The sequence below is a fragment of the Podarcis erhardii genome, assembly GCF_964252035.2.
Source record: "Podarcis erhardii genome assembly, chromosome: 2".
Taxonomy (NCBI): domain Eukaryota; kingdom Metazoa; phylum Chordata; class Lepidosauria; order Squamata; family Lacertidae; genus Podarcis; species Podarcis erhardii.
In genome coordinates this window covers 120,733,433-120,752,729 of record NC_138498.1, presented here as the reverse complement: position 1 = coordinate 120,752,729, position 19,297 = coordinate 120,733,433, and the positions used below count along the sequence as shown (strand labels likewise).

At 46.2% G+C, this 19,297-nt stretch overlaps 2 protein-coding genes across 5 annotated transcripts in view; one reads left to right on the top strand and one right to left on the bottom strand.

Moving 5' to 3' along the window:
- The window catches only part of LOC309336711 (uncharacterized protein), a 70,784-nt gene that overhangs the window by 43,186 nt on the left and 8,301 nt on the right, over positions 1-19,297 (bottom strand). The gene's annotated exons all lie outside the window — the stretch shown is intronic.
- The window catches only part of LOC309336627 (uncharacterized protein), a 64,087-nt gene that overhangs the window by 38,795 nt on the left and 5,995 nt on the right, over positions 1-19,297 (top strand). The window contains exons 2-5 of one of the 4 annotated variants that reach the window (XM_081852688.1): positions 6,457-6,481; positions 7,168-7,251; positions 10,671-10,797; positions 18,431-18,511. In XM_081852688.1, coding sequence (XP_081708814.1) covers positions 7,222-7,251; positions 10,671-10,797; positions 18,431-18,511 — 238 coding nt within the window. In that variant the 5' untranslated portion in view covers positions 6,457-6,481; positions 7,168-7,221. Of the gene's footprint in view, positions 1-6,362; positions 6,482-7,167; positions 7,252-10,670; positions 10,798-18,430; positions 18,512-19,297 lie in introns of those variants that run through there. The other 3 variants (XM_081852686.1, XM_081852687.1, XM_081852685.1) reach the window with 3 other exon arrangements.

Below are 19,297 nucleotides of genomic sequence, written 5' to 3'. Positions count from 1 at the left end.
AGACGTACGAGCCGATCCAACTCAACCCCGACCTGTTAAAAACTAAGCTTGTGTTTTAATTGTTGCAACCCGCCCTGGGGTCTTTGGGTGAAGGGTGGGTGAATAATGATAATAATCCCAAGGTCATTTTCTTAACATTTCTAAAATGGGCAAGTAGCAAAGGATGAGGTGGCACTTAAAAAAAAATAAGTTGATGGCAGCTAGATCTGAATAATAATAATAATAATAATAATAATAATAATAATAATAATTTTTTATTTATACCCCACCCTCCCCAGCCAAGGCCGGGCTCAGAGTGGCTTACAAGCAATAATAAAAACAAGATGAATGATTACAACTTAAAAACAAAAATAAAATACAACATTAAAATAATGGAACATTAAAATATTAAAATGTAGCCTCATAGCAGGAGGAGAAGGAAAAGAAAGAAAAAAAGAGAGAGAGGGAGGGAGGGAATCAAATTGGCTCCAAGCCAAAGGCCAGGCGGATCAACTCTGTCTTACAGGCCCTGCGGAAAGAAATCAGATCCTGCAGGGCCCTGGTCTCATGAGGCAGAGCGTTCCACCAGGCCGGAGCCAGAGTTGAAAAGGCCCTGGCTCTGGTCGAAGCCAATCTAACTTCCTTAGGGCCCGGGACCACTAGGGTGTTGTTATTTATGGACCTTGAGGCTCTCCGTGGGGCATACCAGGATGTGCAACGCAAACCTGGTACCCAGACTTGGAAGCTGGGATATGACAGACATCATGAATTTGGCACCCTCCAGTTGTACTAAAACTCCCACCAGCACCAGACTACATGGGAATTCTAGTCCAAAAGCTCTGGAGGGCACCAGGTTGGGAACGACTGGGAGAAAATTGGAGAAAATTAACCTGGGCTCATTAGGAAGGTGTACTTATTCCCCACTACCACCTAGGTTTGAACAAGGCTGGAACAAAGTTTAAACAACTTTGGAACGAGCAGATGATTTGAAATGTTTGTTAATATCCCCCAAGCCCCTATAACCTCCCCGGTTTTATATTAACAGTTTTGTAAAGCTATTGTAGAGACGCGGGTGGCGCTGTGGGTTAAACCACAGAGCCTAGGACTTGCCAATCAGAAGGTCGGCGGTTCGAATCCCCTGCTCCTGCCAACCTAGCAGTTTGGAAGGATGTCAAAGTGCAAGTAGATAAATAGGTACCACTCCGGCGGGAAGGTAAACGGCGTTTCCGTGCGCTGCTCTGGTTCGCCAGAAGTGGCTTAGTCATGCTGGCTCCCTCAGCCAATAAAAAGAGATGAGCGGCGCAACCCCAGAGTCTGTCACGACTGGACCTAACGGTCAGGGGTCCCTTTACCTTTACCTTTACGGCTGCTGTATGAATGTCTGTATATATTTTTGGTAGCAGCTAAGGGAAATAGTTTGCCGGTGAAGGATCCTGAGAAGGATAACTGGCATCAATTTAGTACAAGGAGGACTAAAGTCAATACGTTTAAAAAGGGTCAATGTGGAAATTTTAGACGGAGAACATGTGAGGGGTTATCTTCCATTTTCTTTCCTTACCGCCTATTCTCTATTTCCTTTGCAAAAACTTGGAAATTTGGTGGTGATGTAACAGTTCCCTGTCCTGCTGTTTTACATATTATTCAGCTCAATATTTTCAGGAGTTGTCCCCAAATCAGCTCTGGAGGGTTGTGAGAGGGAAACCCAGAAAAGATTTGAGGTCGGGGAGGGGGCATATGGAAGAGGAAAGGATTTTTGCCCCCACAAAAATAAAATGACTTTTAAAAAGAGTTAATCTTGGTTCAGTTGTTTCTGAAAATTCCATTGATAACTGTCACCTGTTTCCCCCATTCTTCTTTCAATGTTGCCATTTAATCCATCTTTCTTTCTGTGGGCATTCGAGGGATGAACTCGGACAACTTGCCTACCTTATTTTTTAAATAACAGTGGGACAATGGGGGGCGGGGAATAAGCTCCACAGCACCTGAAAGAGCAACAAATGCATTGTGGGATCAGGTTTCATTGTGTAGAATCCACTGATGTTTTTATTATGGAAATGTTTGGGGATTCAGAGAGTTGGATAACAGCCCGGATTGGAATGGAGCCAGATGAAGCTGTGCTAGCAAAAAGACAGTCGGAAAAGTATATTACACAAACAAGGCTGTATTTGACGGACGAAAGGATACTATGATTTCTGACATGACTGAGAATCGTAGAGTCAGAGACGAGAAGTCAGAGTGTTAAAATCGAGATGCGGAAATATGGAAGCAACGACGAGAGGCAGGATTGAGATTTGGAGTTATGCTTCAAGGTCCAGACTATGGGAAGCCAGAAAATTTTTTAAAATTATAATTTGGAAGATAATTCAACCTTTATTTTATTTTATTTTATTTTTTTATTGGATTATGATTTGATATGTTAATTGGATATTTTTTTTTGGAAAATTAATAAAAATGATTTAACAAAGGAATATTAAGGGAGAGGTGGTATTTGGCGGGGGGGGGGAGAGAGGGACACACACACACACCATGCTCCTTCTGGGGTGGTTTGTCCACCTTTGCTCCCCAACCTGCACTCAGATCTCACCTGTGGCTCCTAGAAGCTTTCAGCATGCGACAGCGGCCACAATCCCAGGATACGGCTTCAACTGGCTGGCTAAACCAGGCGAGGGCAGCTGATGGGTCTCAAAACTTCGGTGAGTTAGGGATGCCCCCTGCATGCGAAGACAGGTGGGTTGAGCGGATTAGACCAAGAGTGGTTCCTTTTTTAAAAAAAAATTTATTTTTTTATTAGGAATTTCAACATAACAATTTATCAAAACCACATCATACTCATCCCCCCCCCCAATTTTTCCCCTCCCCCAAAAAGAAACCCACCCACCCCAGACTTCCCTCAGCTCTATGGTTTTTCAGCACATGTTATTTTCTGCATATTATAAAATTGTAAAGATCCTTAATTTATCTATCTATATACAGTGGTACCTCGGGTTAAGTACTTAATTCGTTCCGGAGGTCCGTTCTTAACCTGAAACTGTTCTTAACCTGAAGCACCACTTTAGCTAATGGGGCCTCCCATTGCCGCGGCATGATTTCTGTTCTTAACCCGAGGTACTACTTCTGGGTTAGCAAAGTCTGTAACCTGAAGCGTATGTAACCTGAAGCGTATGTAACCCGAGGTACCACTGTATTACCAATAAACAGTTTGTGAATGTTTATTCAAAACCAAGAGACCAAGAGAGGTTCCAGCGGTCAAGAATGTGGTTTCTGCAGGTGTTGTCAGGGCCGCCTTGCCCATAGGCGTTAGGGGTGTGGGGCACCCGGGCTCCCAGGGGTGCCAGGCTGAGAGTCTGGGGCCGAGATTTGGAGTCCAGGGATTGGGAAGAGCCGACAGCCGCTGCTGAGCGGAGCAGAAACCCCTTGGAGCACCACAGCTCTTCTGCAGGTGAGCGAGGCGCTGAGGCAGCCAGCTGGATCTGCCCTCCTGTGCGCCTGGGATTGGCGGGCCGTCGAGAGAAGCCGCCCAGCGCACGCTGCTCACACGAGGCGCCCGGCTTCACACGGTCACCGCTGCCTCAGGCTCGACTGTTGTTGCGCTGGGCTGGGCTTGCCCCCCAGCCTTGCTCTGCTGCCACCGCTGCCGCCTCGGGCTCCTCTGTTGCTGCTGAGGTGGCCGGTCAGGCCAGCTGTGCCGTGCATGCCTCACCAGCCCGCCCTATAAAAAGGTCAACAACTTTGGTCAACCTAGAGGGGCGGATCTTTGCACCCTGGCGCCACGTATGCTTAAGATGGCCCTGCGTGCTGTACAGTGGTACCTTTGGTTGCGAAGACGATCCGTTCCGGAGCCCTGTTCACAACATGAGCAGAACACAACCCGCATCTGAGTGGGTTGCGATATGCCGCTTCTGCGCATGTGCGTGATGTCATTTTGCGCGCATGCACGAGCGGTGGAACCCGGAAGTAACCCTTTCCGGAACTTCCGGGTCTGTTATGTACTGAGTTGAATAGGATCCAAACCGCAGCAGTCTGATTGGTCCTAGAACAATAGGATCCAAATTGCAGCAGTCTGATTGGTCCTAGAACAATAGGATTCAGAATGCAGCAGTCTGATTGGTCCTAGAACAATGCAGCAGTATGACTGGTTGGCAGGAACCACCCAATCATGCTCCAGATAGAAGTGAATCCACAACCTGATTGGCTTACAGTAGAATTCTAGAATTAGCCAATCATGTGCAGCCCATTGTGTAAATAATGTATATAAAGCAGATACTTTGAGGGGACTTTCATTCATTCCTCCACACCACTATGAGCTGAATAAAGAGCATGAAATCACTTTGCGACTCTGAGTATATTTCAGGGTCGCAACCTGAAAACGCACAACCTGAAGCAAACGTAACCAGAGATATGATTGTATAGGGAAGTGAGGGGCAGATGGGGCTCCTCCACCTGGGAAGGGAGCCCATCTAGGAGAAGGAAAACACTGATCCTAAACCTCCGCTGCCTTGCGGGATATATTTGGGAGAAGAAAAGCTACGGAGTAAATCATACACAAATTTGGAGTGAATTCCCTAAGAAAGTTGGATGGCGCCTTGAGCACCTCCTTCCGGAAACTTCTGCAGCCAAGCTGGTGCCAAACATATTGTTCTGCTTTCCTTTGGGCCATATCAGAGAGAGGGGGACTTGGTTTAGGGTTGTCATACGTCCAGAATTTCCCAGATGCAGCCAGAATTCAGCTGTCGGAAACAGTGTCCCGGCAGAAATCCAGCAACCAATGTCGGAAGTGTAGATTTTGGTGAAATTTCTTTAAAATACCTCAGAAACACAAAGAAGCAACTTGGGGAGGGGGAGCTCAACAACTTTTGTGCCTGAAATACTGTATTTTCCCATGTATAAGGCTATAAAGTAAAGGTAAAGGGATCCCCTGACCGTTAGGCAGAAACAACAAATTCTCTCTGTGGGATTGGAATAACACTTGTATTGCAACGATGAACTATGGACATAATGGAGATATAAGATGTGGGTTAATATAAAATATGCAGAAGGAACGGATTAACAATAAGACCCACAAAGGGGAGGAGGGATGTCCAAGGGACTCTTTGGAATCTTGTTCTTATATATTATGCAGAATGCCGCGGCGAGACTCCTTGCCACAGTCCTTGCCGCGGGATCACATTCATCCAGAGCTTTACCAACTGCACTGGCTCCCGGTGGAGTACAGGGTCAGGTTTAAGGTGCTGGTTTTGACCTTTAAAGCCCTATGCGGTCTAGGGCCCTCGTACCAACGGGACCATCTCTCCTGGTATGTCCCATGGAGGACCTTCCAGTCTTCAAACAAAAACATCTTGGAGGTCCCGGGCCACAGGGAGGTTAGACTGGCCTCAACCAGAGCCAGGGCTTTTTCGTCTGTGGCCCCGATCACCAGATCACCAGAACGCTCTGTCCCAAGAGACCAGGGCCCTGCGGGACTTGACATCTTTCCACAGGGCCTGCAAGACAGAGCTGTTCCGCCTGGCCTTTGGCTAAGGCACAGCCTGACCCTTATGTCCCCCCGCTGTTGTGACGTGGGGTTTGTGATTTCAGCTCTCTTGACATAATATGCTGGAGACAGTTCTCTAGTAACACTTCTTTATTAAAGCAACAAGACTGAGACTTGAGGAGGGGAGAGCTACATTTATAGGGACAGGGAACTAGCTAGAAGGGATACATTTTGGAGGGAACAATCTCAGGCAATCACAGTCCTGCCTTTTGGAGGAAACCAATAAGACAGAGGATCCAAATACAGCAGCTTAAATGAACCAATAGTAGCTGTACCCTCTGGAACCAAAAGGCAGTTACTTTACCCTAATGCAAATACAGACAATAATAATACAGATATAAAATCCTTTGACTCAATACACAACACCCGCCTTATGGTTTTGATCTATCGTCTACTTTTAAAATGAGGCTGCATTTTAAATTGCATTTTAACCTGTATTTTAAATTGGTTTTTTCCCCATTATTATCTTTTTACTGTGATTTTATTGGTGTTAGCCGCCATAAGCCCAGCTCTGGCTGGCGGGGGAGGGCGGGGTATAAATAATAATAATAATAATAATAATAATAATAATAATAATAATAATAATTAATATAGTTATGTGAGTGTAAATATAAATTTGGAAAATCAAATAAATAGATTTTTAATATATATATCTCTGGTTGCTAGGGAAGGTGGGGGGCCTCTCTCATCGTTTTCTCAGGGGAGAATAACCGAGGAGGACCCAGCAGATAAATGATGCTTCAGGTACAATAATTGCAAAGCAGTTGGCAGGCAGGGGAGGGAAGGAGGGAGGGAGGGAGAGAGAGGCAGCCTGGTCCTCCAGAGGCTTCCTAGAAAGGCAGGAAGTTCTGAAAGTGAGGTGGAGGTGGGGGAAGACAATAGGGAGCCCCCCCCCTTCCCTGGTCTTTCCAGGCAGGGAAGGAAGAGGCCTGGTGACATTCCTTGGCCAGGAGGAAGACATGGTGCGGGCAGGTATCCTGCATGGGGAGGGCAAGAATTGGCCTTTTTTTCTTGGGGGAGGGGGGGGGGACATAAGATTTCCTTCCTATTGAAATCACACAAATACACCCAAATTATTATTATTTTTTTAAATGGGAGGGTGGGGGGTCTGACCTCTGCAACCCAGCTGCAAAAATGGGATGCCTTTGCAATGCTTCTGTTGTTGCTGTTAGGGTAGCTCAGCATGTTAGTTAGAGCATGGAGCTGGCAGACTGCAGGTTCGATCCCTTTGGGGGGCAGCTGCAGATTCCTGCATTGCAAGGGGGTTGGGCTAGATGACCCTGCGGACCCCTTCCAGCTCTACGATTCTGTGACCTGCTTTTCTCCCACAACCACCAATCCAGCAACTTCATCTCCCATGGGAGATGGGGAGACCCTCTGATTGCAGAGGAAGCAGCATGGGCGGAGGAGAAAAAAAAAAGAAATTACGTCCCCGCCTTGCAAAAATAATAATATAGGATTATCCAGTTGCAAAGAGCCCCCTTTCCGCCCAAAAATGCATTGATTGCATTGCAAGATGTTCTCTCCGTCTGAGCTCTGTCCAATCTCTGTAGGTGCTGCAGAGGAAAGCTGTTTTTTCACACCAGGGACTTCCAAGGGAAACAGACACACAGGATTAAAACAACTATCCCCTTCATTCTTCTTTGTCTCCTTTCCAGGCAGCAGAAAAAGCTCCAGCAACACCTTCTGGGTCTCCTCCTCTTCACAGTGAAATGGGAAGAGACTCTACGCAGCCCGCTCAAGTAAGAGACTGGGGGGGGGGCCTTTGTGGGCTTACTTTTATGGGATGCATCTCTGAAGACCCTTGCCCATGCATTTTAAGCACATGCCCTTCCCTTGAGTTCTATGGTTGCTGAATGCCCTGGCCTTCTCCTCATTATTACTATAAGTAGTAGTAGTAGTAGTACAGTGGTACCTCGGATTACATACGCTTCAGGTTACAGGCTCTTCAGGTTACAGACTCCGCTAACCCAGAAATAGTACCTCAGGTTAAGAACTTTGCTTCAGGATGAGAACAGAAATCACGCCGCGGCAATGGGAGGCCCCATTAGCTAAAGTGGTGCTTCAGGTTAAGAACAGTTTCAGGTTAAGAACGGACCTCCGGAACGAATTAAATACTTAACCCGAGGTACCACTGTATATAGATAGATAAATTAAGGATCTTTACAATTTTATAATATGCAGAAAATAACATGTGCTGAAAAACCATAGAGCTGAGGGAAGTCTGGGGTGGGTGGGTTTCTTTTTGGGGGAGGGGGGAGGGGAAAAATTGGGGGGGATGAGTATGATGTGGTTTTGATAAATTGTTATGTTGAAATTCCTAATAAAAAAATATTTTTTTTTTAAAAAAAGGAACCACTCTTGGTCTCATCCGCTCAACCCACCTGTCTTCGCATGCAGGGGGCATCCCTAACTCACCGAAGTTTTGAGACCCGCGGCATGGCAGCAGCAGGAGGCCCCATTACCTAAAGTGGTGCTTCAGTTTAATAACAGTTTCAGGTTAAGAACCGACATCTGGAACGAATTAAGTACTTAACCTGAGGTACCACTATAGTAGTAGTACCTTGCCCATCAGACTGGGTTGCCCCAGTGGGAAAGCACTAGTCAATTCCACTAGTTTGCTCACCTGGTCCTTTTGAACCACAGCAATAAAAAAGGGGGGGGGGACGCGGGTGGCACTGTGGGTTAAACCACAGAGCCTAGGACTTGCTGATCAGAAGGTCGGCGGTTCGAATCCCCACGACGGGGTGAGCTCCCATTGCTCGGTCCCTGCTCCTGCCAACCTAGCAGTTTGAAAGCACGTCAAAGTGCAAGTAGATAAATAGGTACCGCTCCAGTGGGAAGGTAAACGGCGTTTCCGTGCGCTGCTCTGGTTCGCCAGAAGCGGCTTAGTCCTGCTGGCCACATGACCCGGAAGCTGTACGCTGGCTCCCTTGGCTAATAAAGCGAGATGAGTGCCGCAACCCCAGAGTCGGCCACGACTGGACCTGATCGTCAGGGGTCCCTTTACCCTTTTACCTTTAAGCAAAACAAAAAAAAAAACCTAAAGAAACCCGAATCATTATTGTTATTCTTATTTTCATCAAAACCTCCCTCTCCTCCCCTTGCCTCCTGTGGCAGGAAGATGTCAAGGCTGCCCAATGTAAATCCCCAATGTAAATCTGTTGCCAGGCCACTCACAAGGTTCTTGTCATTAATTTACAAGCCCTTGGGTCCATGAATCCTCAAAGACTGCTTCATCCCTTATATCTCTTCTTGACCACTGAAGTCTTCAGGGGAGTCACTGAGGCACTCCCCCTGTGGCTCGGATCCACGAGAATTACGGGCCCAATCTTGTGGAAATCCCTTGCAGTTGAGGACAGAGTAGAACTCCTTCCCTGTTGAGTTTTTGGCACTTAACTGAATACTTTTTTTTATTCCGGCAGCTTTTTTAAAAAATTGAACTCCTGATTGTATAGTTTTCATTCATGTTTTAGTCTTGTTGCATCAGACGACTGATAAAATGGTATGCAAACAGTCTAAAGAAATGATGCGATTTCACAGTAAAAACATCCAACAGAAACGATTTCTGGAGAATTTCCTATTGAACAATTAAAAACGATTGCATTTCGGACACAGTGACGGATAGGGCTCCCATCAACTCCTTTTGCACAATAAATGGTTTCTGCCTCTACATGGATAAGTGAGGCAAGACCTCCCCAGGCGTAGAGTGAAAGAAGCTGGGATGCAATCATACCTAGGACTTGTTAGAAGGATCAGTTCAAACAAGGGTAGAAAAACAGATCACTAATTTCAACCAGTTGCAGCTTAATCGTACAGTGTATAGTGGTACCTTGGTTCTCAAACTGAATCCATTCCAGAAGTCCGTTCCAAAACCAGAGCGTTCCAAAACCAAAGCACGCTTTCCCATAGAAAGTAATGCAAAATGGATTAATCTGTTCCAGACTTTTAAATACAACCTCTAAAACAGCAATTTAACATGAATTTTACTATCTAATGAGACCATTGATCCATAAAATGAAAGCAGCAATAAATACAGTGGTGCCTCGCAAGACGAAATTAATCCGTTCCGTGAGGCTCTTCGTATAGCGGTTTTTTCGTCCTGCGAAGCAAGCCCATTGACAGCTTAGCGGATTAGCGCTATTAGCGGTTTAGCGGCTTTTAGCGATCAGCTGAGAAGCGGCTTATCAGCGGATCAGCTGTTAAGCGGCTTAGCGGCTTAGGGAAAGGGGGGGAGGGGAAAAAACCCCGCAGGAACTCGCAAGACATTTTGTCTTGCGAAGCAAGCCCATAGGGAAATTCGTTTTACGAAGCGCCTCCAAAACGGAAAACCCTTTCGTCTAGCGGGTTTTCCGTCTTGCGAGGCACCACTGTACTGCAGTCACACAATCAATCAATTAGTAGCTGAACTGGGTTCCACACAGTCATAAAAACAAACAAAAAAAGAGCAGCAAAAACGCAAAAACAGGCTGACCTCAGCGTAACACTCAAAACGGAAGCATAAAACTCAAAACGGAAGTGTGGCACTCAAATCAGAAGCGTAACACTCAAAACGGAGCATCTTCGGCCTCCGAAAAAAGTTTGCAAACCGAAACACTTACTTCCAAGTTTGCAGTGTTCGGGTTCCAAGTTGTTTGAGTACCAAGGCGTTTGAGAACCAAGGTACCACTGTGGTATCTTTTGAGTTGCCTGCATTGCTTCCCCTCTCTTCCGACTCTCCTTCCTTGGAGGTTTTTAAGCAGAGGCTATCTGTCATGGATGCTTGAGCTGAGATTCCTGCATTGCAGGGGGTTGGACTAGATGACCCTCGGGGTCCCTTCCAGTCCAAAGTTTCTATGATTCTATGAATAACATAAGGGACCTGCTGGATCAGGCCCCTCTAGTCCAATATATCGCTCCTACAGCGGCCAACCAGATGTCTCGAGGGAAAGCCCAGAATCAGGAGCTGAGTGCAACAGTGTTTTCCCTCTGCTCCTGAATCCCAGTTCCCGGGAATCCCAAGTGAATCTGCATTCAAGTCCAGCTTCCTACACGCATCTGGTTGGCCACTGTGAGAACAGGATACTAGACTAGACGGGCCTTTGGCCAGGTCACGTCTGCTCACCTGTCCGACTGCCTGTGTTTGTGTGTGTGATGAGACATACCTTATTTTCCACTTTAGGCTCCTGCGACCTTTGAGGAGGTGGCTGTGCATTTCTCCAAGGACGAGTGGACTCTGCTGGATCCAGCCCAGAGGGCTCTGTACAGGGAAGTCATGCTGGAGAATTATGGGGAGGTGGCCTCTTTGGGTAAGCACCCCCCCCCGTTGCCTTTCTTGCGGCCACGGACCTACGGGACCACCTCTCCTGGTATGCCCCACGGAGGACCTTAAGGTCCACAAATGAAAACACTTTGGAGGTCCCAGGTCGCAAGGTGGTTAGATTGGTCTCAACTAGGGCCAGGGCCTTTTCAGTACTGGCCCCGACTTGGTAGAATGCTCTGTGACAAAAGACTAGGGCCCTGTGGGACTTGACATCTTTCCGCAGGGCCTGCAAGACAGAGCTGTTCCGCCTGGCCTTTGGTTCGGACTCAGTCTGACCCTTATGTTGCCCTCTCCTTATGGTTTTGATCTATGGGCTATTATTAAAATGAGGCTGCATTTTAAATTGTATTTTTAACCTGTATTTTAAATTGTCCCCCCCCCCCCCATTATGTTTTTTATTGTAATTTTACTGGTGTTAGCTGCCCTGAGCCCGGGGAGGGCGGGGTATAAATAAAAAAATATTATTATTATTATTATTATTAGACACGGAGAACTCCTGTTGCTTTTTCGGTTTATCTGCTTTACCCGACCGCATTTGTGCCAAGCTCATTCCTCTTATTCCAGAGAGGATGATGGGGCTCTTTGCCAGCCCCATATGAGAGGGCAGCTGGGATTGGCCGGCGGCCCTTGCGACTGATAGGGCAGAAGGCAGGGAGGCCTGACAGTAGGTGGCGCCAGAGCCGGCTTGTTCTGCTTTTGCCCCAAAGCAAGCATTGCCTACCCCTGAGCTGAATGCCATTAAGAAGGCAGGTTAAAGGGGGCTGGCTGAAGGCAGGCAGAGGTTAGTGGGACAGTGTCAGGAGCGAGCCAGCAATAAATCACACTTGTCATAGTCCTTTGCTGCCAGCCGCAGCAGAACTCAGTAGAGGGAGAAGCCAGCCTACCAGCCGAGTCTCAAGAAGTACTTGCCTGAAGGCAGAGTCCTTAGGTCCAGTATCTCAGTTCATGTAGTCAGACGATCTGGGGGTCAAGACAGCCAAGAGTCCAAGGTCGCAAGAAGTAGCAAGGTCTGGCCAGGAACAATGAATGTGGCTTCCAGCAACTGACTGAGGCCAGAAACCCTGCTTAAGAAATCTGGAGCCAACTGGTTCACACCAGGAGCAAGAAGGCTGATGAGCAGCAGGTGAAGCCGACTCCTGGCCCATGACAACACGGAAGTTAGCTCTTGATTAGAAGAAAAAAAGTCTGTGCAGGCCTAGTGAGCAGAGCAACTATTTTCGGTAGGTCTTGCCCCTATGAGGCAGTTGAGGAGACTGAATGTTCCTGCCTTCCCACAGCTGCCTGAATCTCCTTTTGCGCCAGGTTCTTCCCACGCAATGGGAGACTATGCTGACGCGCCTGTCTCTGCTCCTCCCTCTTCATACCTCTTCTTGTCATGGGAGTCCAGTGGGGAAGGGAGCTTATAATGGCAGAAGTGGGAGACACCCTGCCTTCTTCACCAGCCTGACCCATCTCTATCTCAGTCTCCCTCTTTTCCTTTTTTTTATTTAGTTTTTTTACATATATTTTCAAATTTATACATTTCATTAGTTTTACAATCAATTTAACATTTCAAAATTTGATTTCCTTCCCCTCTTTCTGCCATTCCTTAAATTTACTTTTTCTATCCTCTGCATATCCAAATTCATTTAACTTGCTCATTTATTTATCCACTGTAAATATATACCGTATTTTTCGTCCCATAGGACGCACCTAGTTTTTTGGGGGGGAAATAAAGGAAAAAAAATTCCCCTTTATTTCCCCCCCAAAACCAGGTCGGGGAAACCGAACAAGGTCGAGGAACAGCGGGATGGCGGCGCTGCGCCTCCCTGCTGTCCCCTGAGCTTGTGGGGCTGGCCGATGTCTGCCCAGCGCGAGGGGCGCTCTGCTTCAGGGCGCCCTGCGCGCCGGGCGGCAGGCTGCTATCCGCAGCGTGGGGAGCCCTGCAGGGAACTCCTGCAAGGCTCCCCATGCTGCGGATGTCTGCCCGGCGCGAGGGGCGCTCTGCTTCAGGGCGCCCCGCGCGCCGGGCGGCAGGCTGCTATCCGCAGCCTAGACAACCCTTTGGGCTGCCTAGGCTGCGGATGCTTTCCTGAAGCCTGAAGAGCGAGAGGGGTTGGTGCGCACCGACCCCTCTTGCTCTCCAAGCGTCAGTGAAAGCCTGCATTCGCCCCATAGGACGCACACACATTTCCCCTTCATTTTTGGAGGAGAAAAAGTGCGTCCTGTAGGGCGAAAAATACGGTACTCTTATTACAATAATCCCGCCAGTGTTTTTATCTGTTTACAATTTAGCTATAAATATTCAACAAACCTTTTCCATTCTTTTATAACAAGTTTGTTATCTTGATTTCTTATTCTTCCGGTAAGTTTTGCCATTTCTGCATATTCCCTGAGTTTTTGTATCCATTTTCCTTGTGCTGGGACTTCTGCTTCTTTCCACTTTTGGGCAAGCAACATTCTTGCTGCTGTAGTAGCATACATAAATAGATTTCTATACAATTTACCGTCTTTTTTTTCTTTTTTTAAATATCTTTATTGACTTTTCCAAAATTAATTTATAAAAGAAAAAGAAAAAAAGACCGTATTTTTCGTCCCATAGGACGCTCCGTCCCATAGGACGCACCTAGTTTTTTGGGGGGGGAATAAAGGAAAAAAAATTTCCCTTTATTCCCCCCCCCAAACCAGGTCGGGGAAACCTAACCAGGTCGAGGAACAGCGGGATGGCGGCGCTGCGCCTCCCTGCTGTCCCCCGAGCTTGTGGGGCTGGCCGATGTCTGCCCAGCGGGAGGGGCACTCTGCTTCAGGGCGCCCTGCGCGCCGGGCAGCAGGCTGCTATCCGCAGCGTGGGGAGCCCTGTAGGGAAGTCCTGCAAGGCTCCCCATGCTGCGGTTGTCTGCCCGGCGCGCGGGGCGCTCTGCTTCAGGGCGCCCCTCGCGCCGGGCGGCAGGCTTCTATCCGCAGCCTAGACAGCCCTTTGGGAACTCCCGCAGGGCTGCCTAGGCTGCGGATGTCTTCCTGAAGCCTGGAGAGCGAGAGGGGTTGGTGCGCACCGACCCTTCTCGCTCTCCGAGCTTCAGTGAAAGCCTGCATTCGCCCCATAGGACGCACACACATTTCCCCTTCATTTTTGGAGGAGAAAAAGTGCGTCCTGTAGGGCGAAAAATACGGTAGGTAGTTCAAGTTCCAGTGATTTCCGGCTGTGGGGAAAAAGAAGCCCAGCTCCCCAGTACTATAAATTGATGGCTTTCTCTTTCAGCTGCTACTGAACCTCTACGATGTTGCATGAAAGCACACAAAATGCTAAATAAAGGGTTGATGCTCACAAGGGCTGTAAAACTCTGTGATGTAATATGCCCTGAGGCAGTGATGTCAGTCAGTTCAGTTATGTCAGTTATGAACAGTTAAGAGCAGCAGGTCTGTTCTGTTGTGTTGCTGTCTGCCTTTGGGCTAGTCGGGACTCAGCTAGATTGATAAAGAAAAAGTGCTTTATATGTGTTGTATATGCATTATAACACTGTGACACCAGATGGCGCTGTGGAGTCCCGTTTTTGCCTACCTGATTTCTCATACAAAGTTTACAATGCGTTTTAACTGAAACGCTTTTTTTGAAGTGTCACTATCCAGCCTCAGCCTATAACAGTATTTATCTTAGATACAAATCTATGTAAGATGTACAGTGGTACCTTGGAAGTCAAACGTAATCCGTTCCAGAAGGACGTTTGACTTCCAAAATGTTTGATTTCCAAGGCATGGCTTCTGATTGGCTCTTGCAATCAGAAAAGCCAATTGGAAGCTGCTTGTCGGCTGCGTTGGACACCCGGCTTCCGAAAAACGTTCGAAAACCGGGACACTTCTGGGTTTTCTGCGGTCAGGAGCCGCAACGTTTGGCAATGGAGACAATAATAACCGAGGTTTGACTGTATTATCAGCATATGTAACACCTACCTGCATTGTATAATTAATCTCACAAGCACACTGATATACCTTCCAACGAAAATAGGGACATCCTATTCCATTATTATTATTTTACTGTTTATACCCCACCCACCTGACTGGATTGTCGCAGCCACTCAGGTGGCTTCCAACATATATAAAAAACCAAAACATTAAACTTTAAAAGAACTTCCCTATACAGGACTACTTTCAGATGGTTCGAGAGTCAGACAACTCCAGGTTGGGTTCCAGGTGGAAAAATCGGAACTAGAGACGGAATTGTTAGAACCAAAAAATAAGATACTTTCGAGAATGTATAACTTGCTGCTTAAATGGAATACACAGGATGAGACAGTTAAATCTGCCATGATAAAATGGGCACAGGATATTGGACATAACATTATGTTTGAGGACTGGGAAAGGTTATGGAACACCGGAATGAAATTCACGGCATGTAATGCCTTGAAGGAAAATATTATGAAAATGGTATACCGGTGGTACATGACCCCAGTCAAGCTTGCCAAGATATATCACCTGTCTGATAATAAATGTTGGAAATGTAAGGAGGCGGAAGGGACATTCTTTCACCTCTGGTGGACTTGTCCAAAAGTGAAGGCCTTCTGGGAGATGATTTACAATGAGTTAAAAAAGGTATTTAGGTATACCTTTCCCAAGAAACCGGAGGCCTTTCTTCTGGGCATTGTGGACCAGAAAGTGTTAAAGAAGGATAGAATTTTCTTTATGTATGCTACCACAGCAGCAAGAATTCTTATCACAAAGCATTGGAAGACACAAGATTTACCCACGCTGGAGGAATGGCAGACGCAGTTGATGGACTATATGGAACTGGCCGAAATGACTGGCAGAATCCGAGACTTGGGAGAAGAAACAATGGAAGAGGACTGGAAAAAATTTAAGGACTATTTGCAAAAACATTATAAGTTGTATGAATGTTAAGAAAATGCACGATTTAGGAAATTTTAGCTTCAGCAACTTTAATAGGTGAAATGAAAATTAAGGTATAAGAATTAAGAGGTGGAATTATGAAATAATTTTATTATGTTTAATTTAAATATATAAGAATTGGGATATAACATTCTGAACTTAGAAACATGATAAATTGAAAGATACAGTAAGTTATGAAATAAGGTAACAAATTGCTGATGTTTGTATTACAAAGAATGCAGGGTTTGGAGGATGTGGGGAAGTCCAGTTAGTTTGTTAAAAAATATTAAGAAAAGTTGAATTTTTTTTAATATTTTTTCTTTTTTTCTCTATTTTTTCTTTCTTTTTTCTGTATGACCTGGATTATAAGAAAAGAAACTCAATAGAAATTGGGCACATAACCCCAAATATCAAGTGTTAAAAAAAAAAAAAGAAACCACTGGTTGGCATCAGTCTGGTTAGGATTCAAACGGAAATGTGCACACCATAAAAGCACATTTTATTTGTTTATTATTTATTTATTTAAGCCCAGTGTTATAAAATGCTCTATGCCATATGCAAAAATGCATTATAAAAGCAATAAAACGTTTTTAAAAAGAGAAAAGAAAAAAAAAAGAGAGTCAGACAACTCCATACCCTCCAACATTTCTCCAATGGAAATAGAGATGTCCTAACGAAAATGCCGGGATCAAATCAGAAACTGGGACGGCTTCTGTAAATCTAGGACACTTGGAGGATCCGCACTGAGTAAAAGTTATTTGTTATTTAAACTCTAAGCAGAGGTGGTCATGCATAGTTTTTATAGGAGCGAAAAGGCAACTAATTAAAGGGTCAAAAGACCCAAGCTCTCTTTGGCATAATTCTGTAAATGGGGACTAGATTTTAACTCGCACAAATGAAACCCCAGGCCTGTTTTTGCTGTTCTGGAGTCTTCCTCTGGCTCCCCTACCAGGCACCAGAGCCCAGCATTGCAAACGGCCTCTCATTTCTTTCCTTCAGAGCTGTAGACTCCTTAGGCTGAGCCAAGTTATATGGCCAGCCCAAAAAGCCTTTGGCCACAAGCCCTTCTGCCTTTCCTTCTGGATCTTCTTTCCCCGTCCTCTTCCTCTGCATTCTTCTGTCTGACTCCAGGAGCATCAACAGCTCCAACTAACTCTGCTAAATAGCACCTGGCTATATATACACTTCCTTGGGCAAACCCAGCCAATCACAGCGTTTCACTAAGAATTCTAAACCTGCATCCTCCAATCAGAATACGCACTGCCTCTATCCCTCTTTTGCATACTGAGGGTTCTATCTCCAACTCCTCCTCAGTTTAAAGTCCTTTGGTCCAGCCCCAGCCAATCACAGCGTCTCACTGAGAATTCTAAACCAGCAACCGCCAATCAGAATGCACATCGCTCCAGCCCCTCCTCAGCTGTCCGTCAAAGTTCCCACAGTGACAGTTAAACGGACTTGCACTGACCAGAGAGAAGACTTCCCCCATCAAACACATTGCAATAACAAATGCCAGAATACATTGCACAGTTTAAAGAAGCAGGTTTTCTTCCCAGTCAATCATATTTGTATATTTGAGCCCTAGAAGGAAAGGGGAATACTCTTTCAGACCCCTTAACACTCATTCTGTGCACAGGAGGGAGTCAGCCAGGCTGCATACAATGATTCCCACCATTGTTGTTGTTGTTGTTTAGTCGTTTAGTCGTGTCCGACTCTTCGTGGCCCCCTGGACCAGAGCACGCCAGGCACTCCTGTCTTCCACTGCTTCCCGCAGTTTGGTCAGACTCATGTTTGTAGCTTCGAGAACACCGTCCAACCATCTCGTCCTCTGTCGTCCCCTTCTCCTTGTGCCCTCCATCTTGCCCAACATCAGGGTCTTTTCCAGGGAGTCTTCTCTTCTCATGAGGTGGCCAAAGTATTGGAGCCTCAGCTTCAGGATCTGTCCTTCCAGTGACCACTCAGGGCTGATTTCCTTAAGAATGGAGAAGTTTGATCTTCGTGCAGTCCGGATTGATGTAAACACATGCAGTAAGAGATAACTAGGGAGAGCATAAGGGGAAATTAGAAAATAGATTTGAATTGGCTATGCAGTAATAAAAAGATATAAAATAACTAACTGCAGAAAGGAGGGGAGAGAAGTCAAAGGGAATTGGATTTATTGGTTATTACATTAATCCCTCTAATGTTTTTATCTGTTTACAATTTATTTGTAAATATTCAGTAAACCATTTCCATTCTTTTATAAATAGTTTGTTATCTTGATTTCTTATTCTTCTGGTAAGTTTCACCATTTCTGCATATTCCCTTTTTGTATCCATTCTTCCTTTACTGGGACTTCTGCTTCTTTCCACTTTGGGGCAAGTAACATTCTTGCTGCTGTAGTAGAATACATAAATAGATTTCTATACAATTTACGTAGTCCTGTCCCTATAATCCCCTCCGTTCCTGCTCCATCTTCTGCTTCTGGGCTGCTCTCTGCCACAGCCTCCTCCTGCTCACTAAACCCTGTCACCTCTCCAGCTTCCGACACCTTCTCCTCCCAGTCTTCTCTCTCTGACCACCCATCGTTGTCCCATCACCAATCCCTGGGCTCTGAGCCTTCTTCCCTTAGGGGGTTCCCCGACTGCTGCTTCTCATCATTTCCCTGTATCCAATGATGGCACTACCTCTGTCTTAGGGGGCCGGTAACAGAACCAGTCTAGTCTGAAATTCTGGACTCCTAGAAGGAAGAAAAATATTTTCTTCTTCTTCTTCCATTCAAGATGGGCCTCTGATTCTTCAACCTCTTCTCATCAGCTGGTTGGAAGGAGAGGGAGAGCAATTTGACCTGGAGCGACTGGCAGGTAAGTGGGGCCGGGTTGTTAACTTGCCAGTGCCTTCCCCCCCCCTATTAAAAATGTTTAGGGGGTAGTCTCATTTTGACTCAAGAAAATCACCATTTTATAGTTCAAATTGGAGAAAATAAATACAGTAGATGGACAAAAGCGCAAAGGACACGCATTACCTCGTATTACACAGCTGACAGCTCACAGTAACTTCCACATTGGCATGAGGTTGTGTGCACTAACATCTTCCCGATTCCTCTGCTTGCTGCTTTTCCTAGTCATATTGAAACACCGCCCTTCAATGAGGCCAAATTTTCATCAGTAAAATACCACACATCCAAGTGCCACACTACTTCACACATTAAACACTCGCTTCCGCCTGACACTCAGGAAACACTGTGACAGGAAATAAGGCCGCCATCGGGGGTAGCATCAGACCTGACGATTCACCGTGCTAGAGAAGAAACTTTTTTTTAAAAAATAATAATAGTTTGTTCTCCCATTAGATTCACAAAATGCTTAGTGGTGTGCATACCCTGCAACCCCCCCCCCAATAAACACTGCTCAGAATAGCCTGAGACTAGATGCCTTGACACGGGACGCGGGTGGCGCTGTGGTTTAAACCACAGAGCCTAGGACTTGCCGATCAGAAGGTCGGTGGTTCGAATCCCCGCGAAAGGGTGAGCTCCCGTTGCTCGGTCCCTGCTCTTGCCAACCTAGCAGTTCGAAAGCACGTCAAAATGCAAGTAGATAAATAGGCACCGCTCTGGCGGGAAGGTAAACGGCGTTTCTGTGCACTGCTCC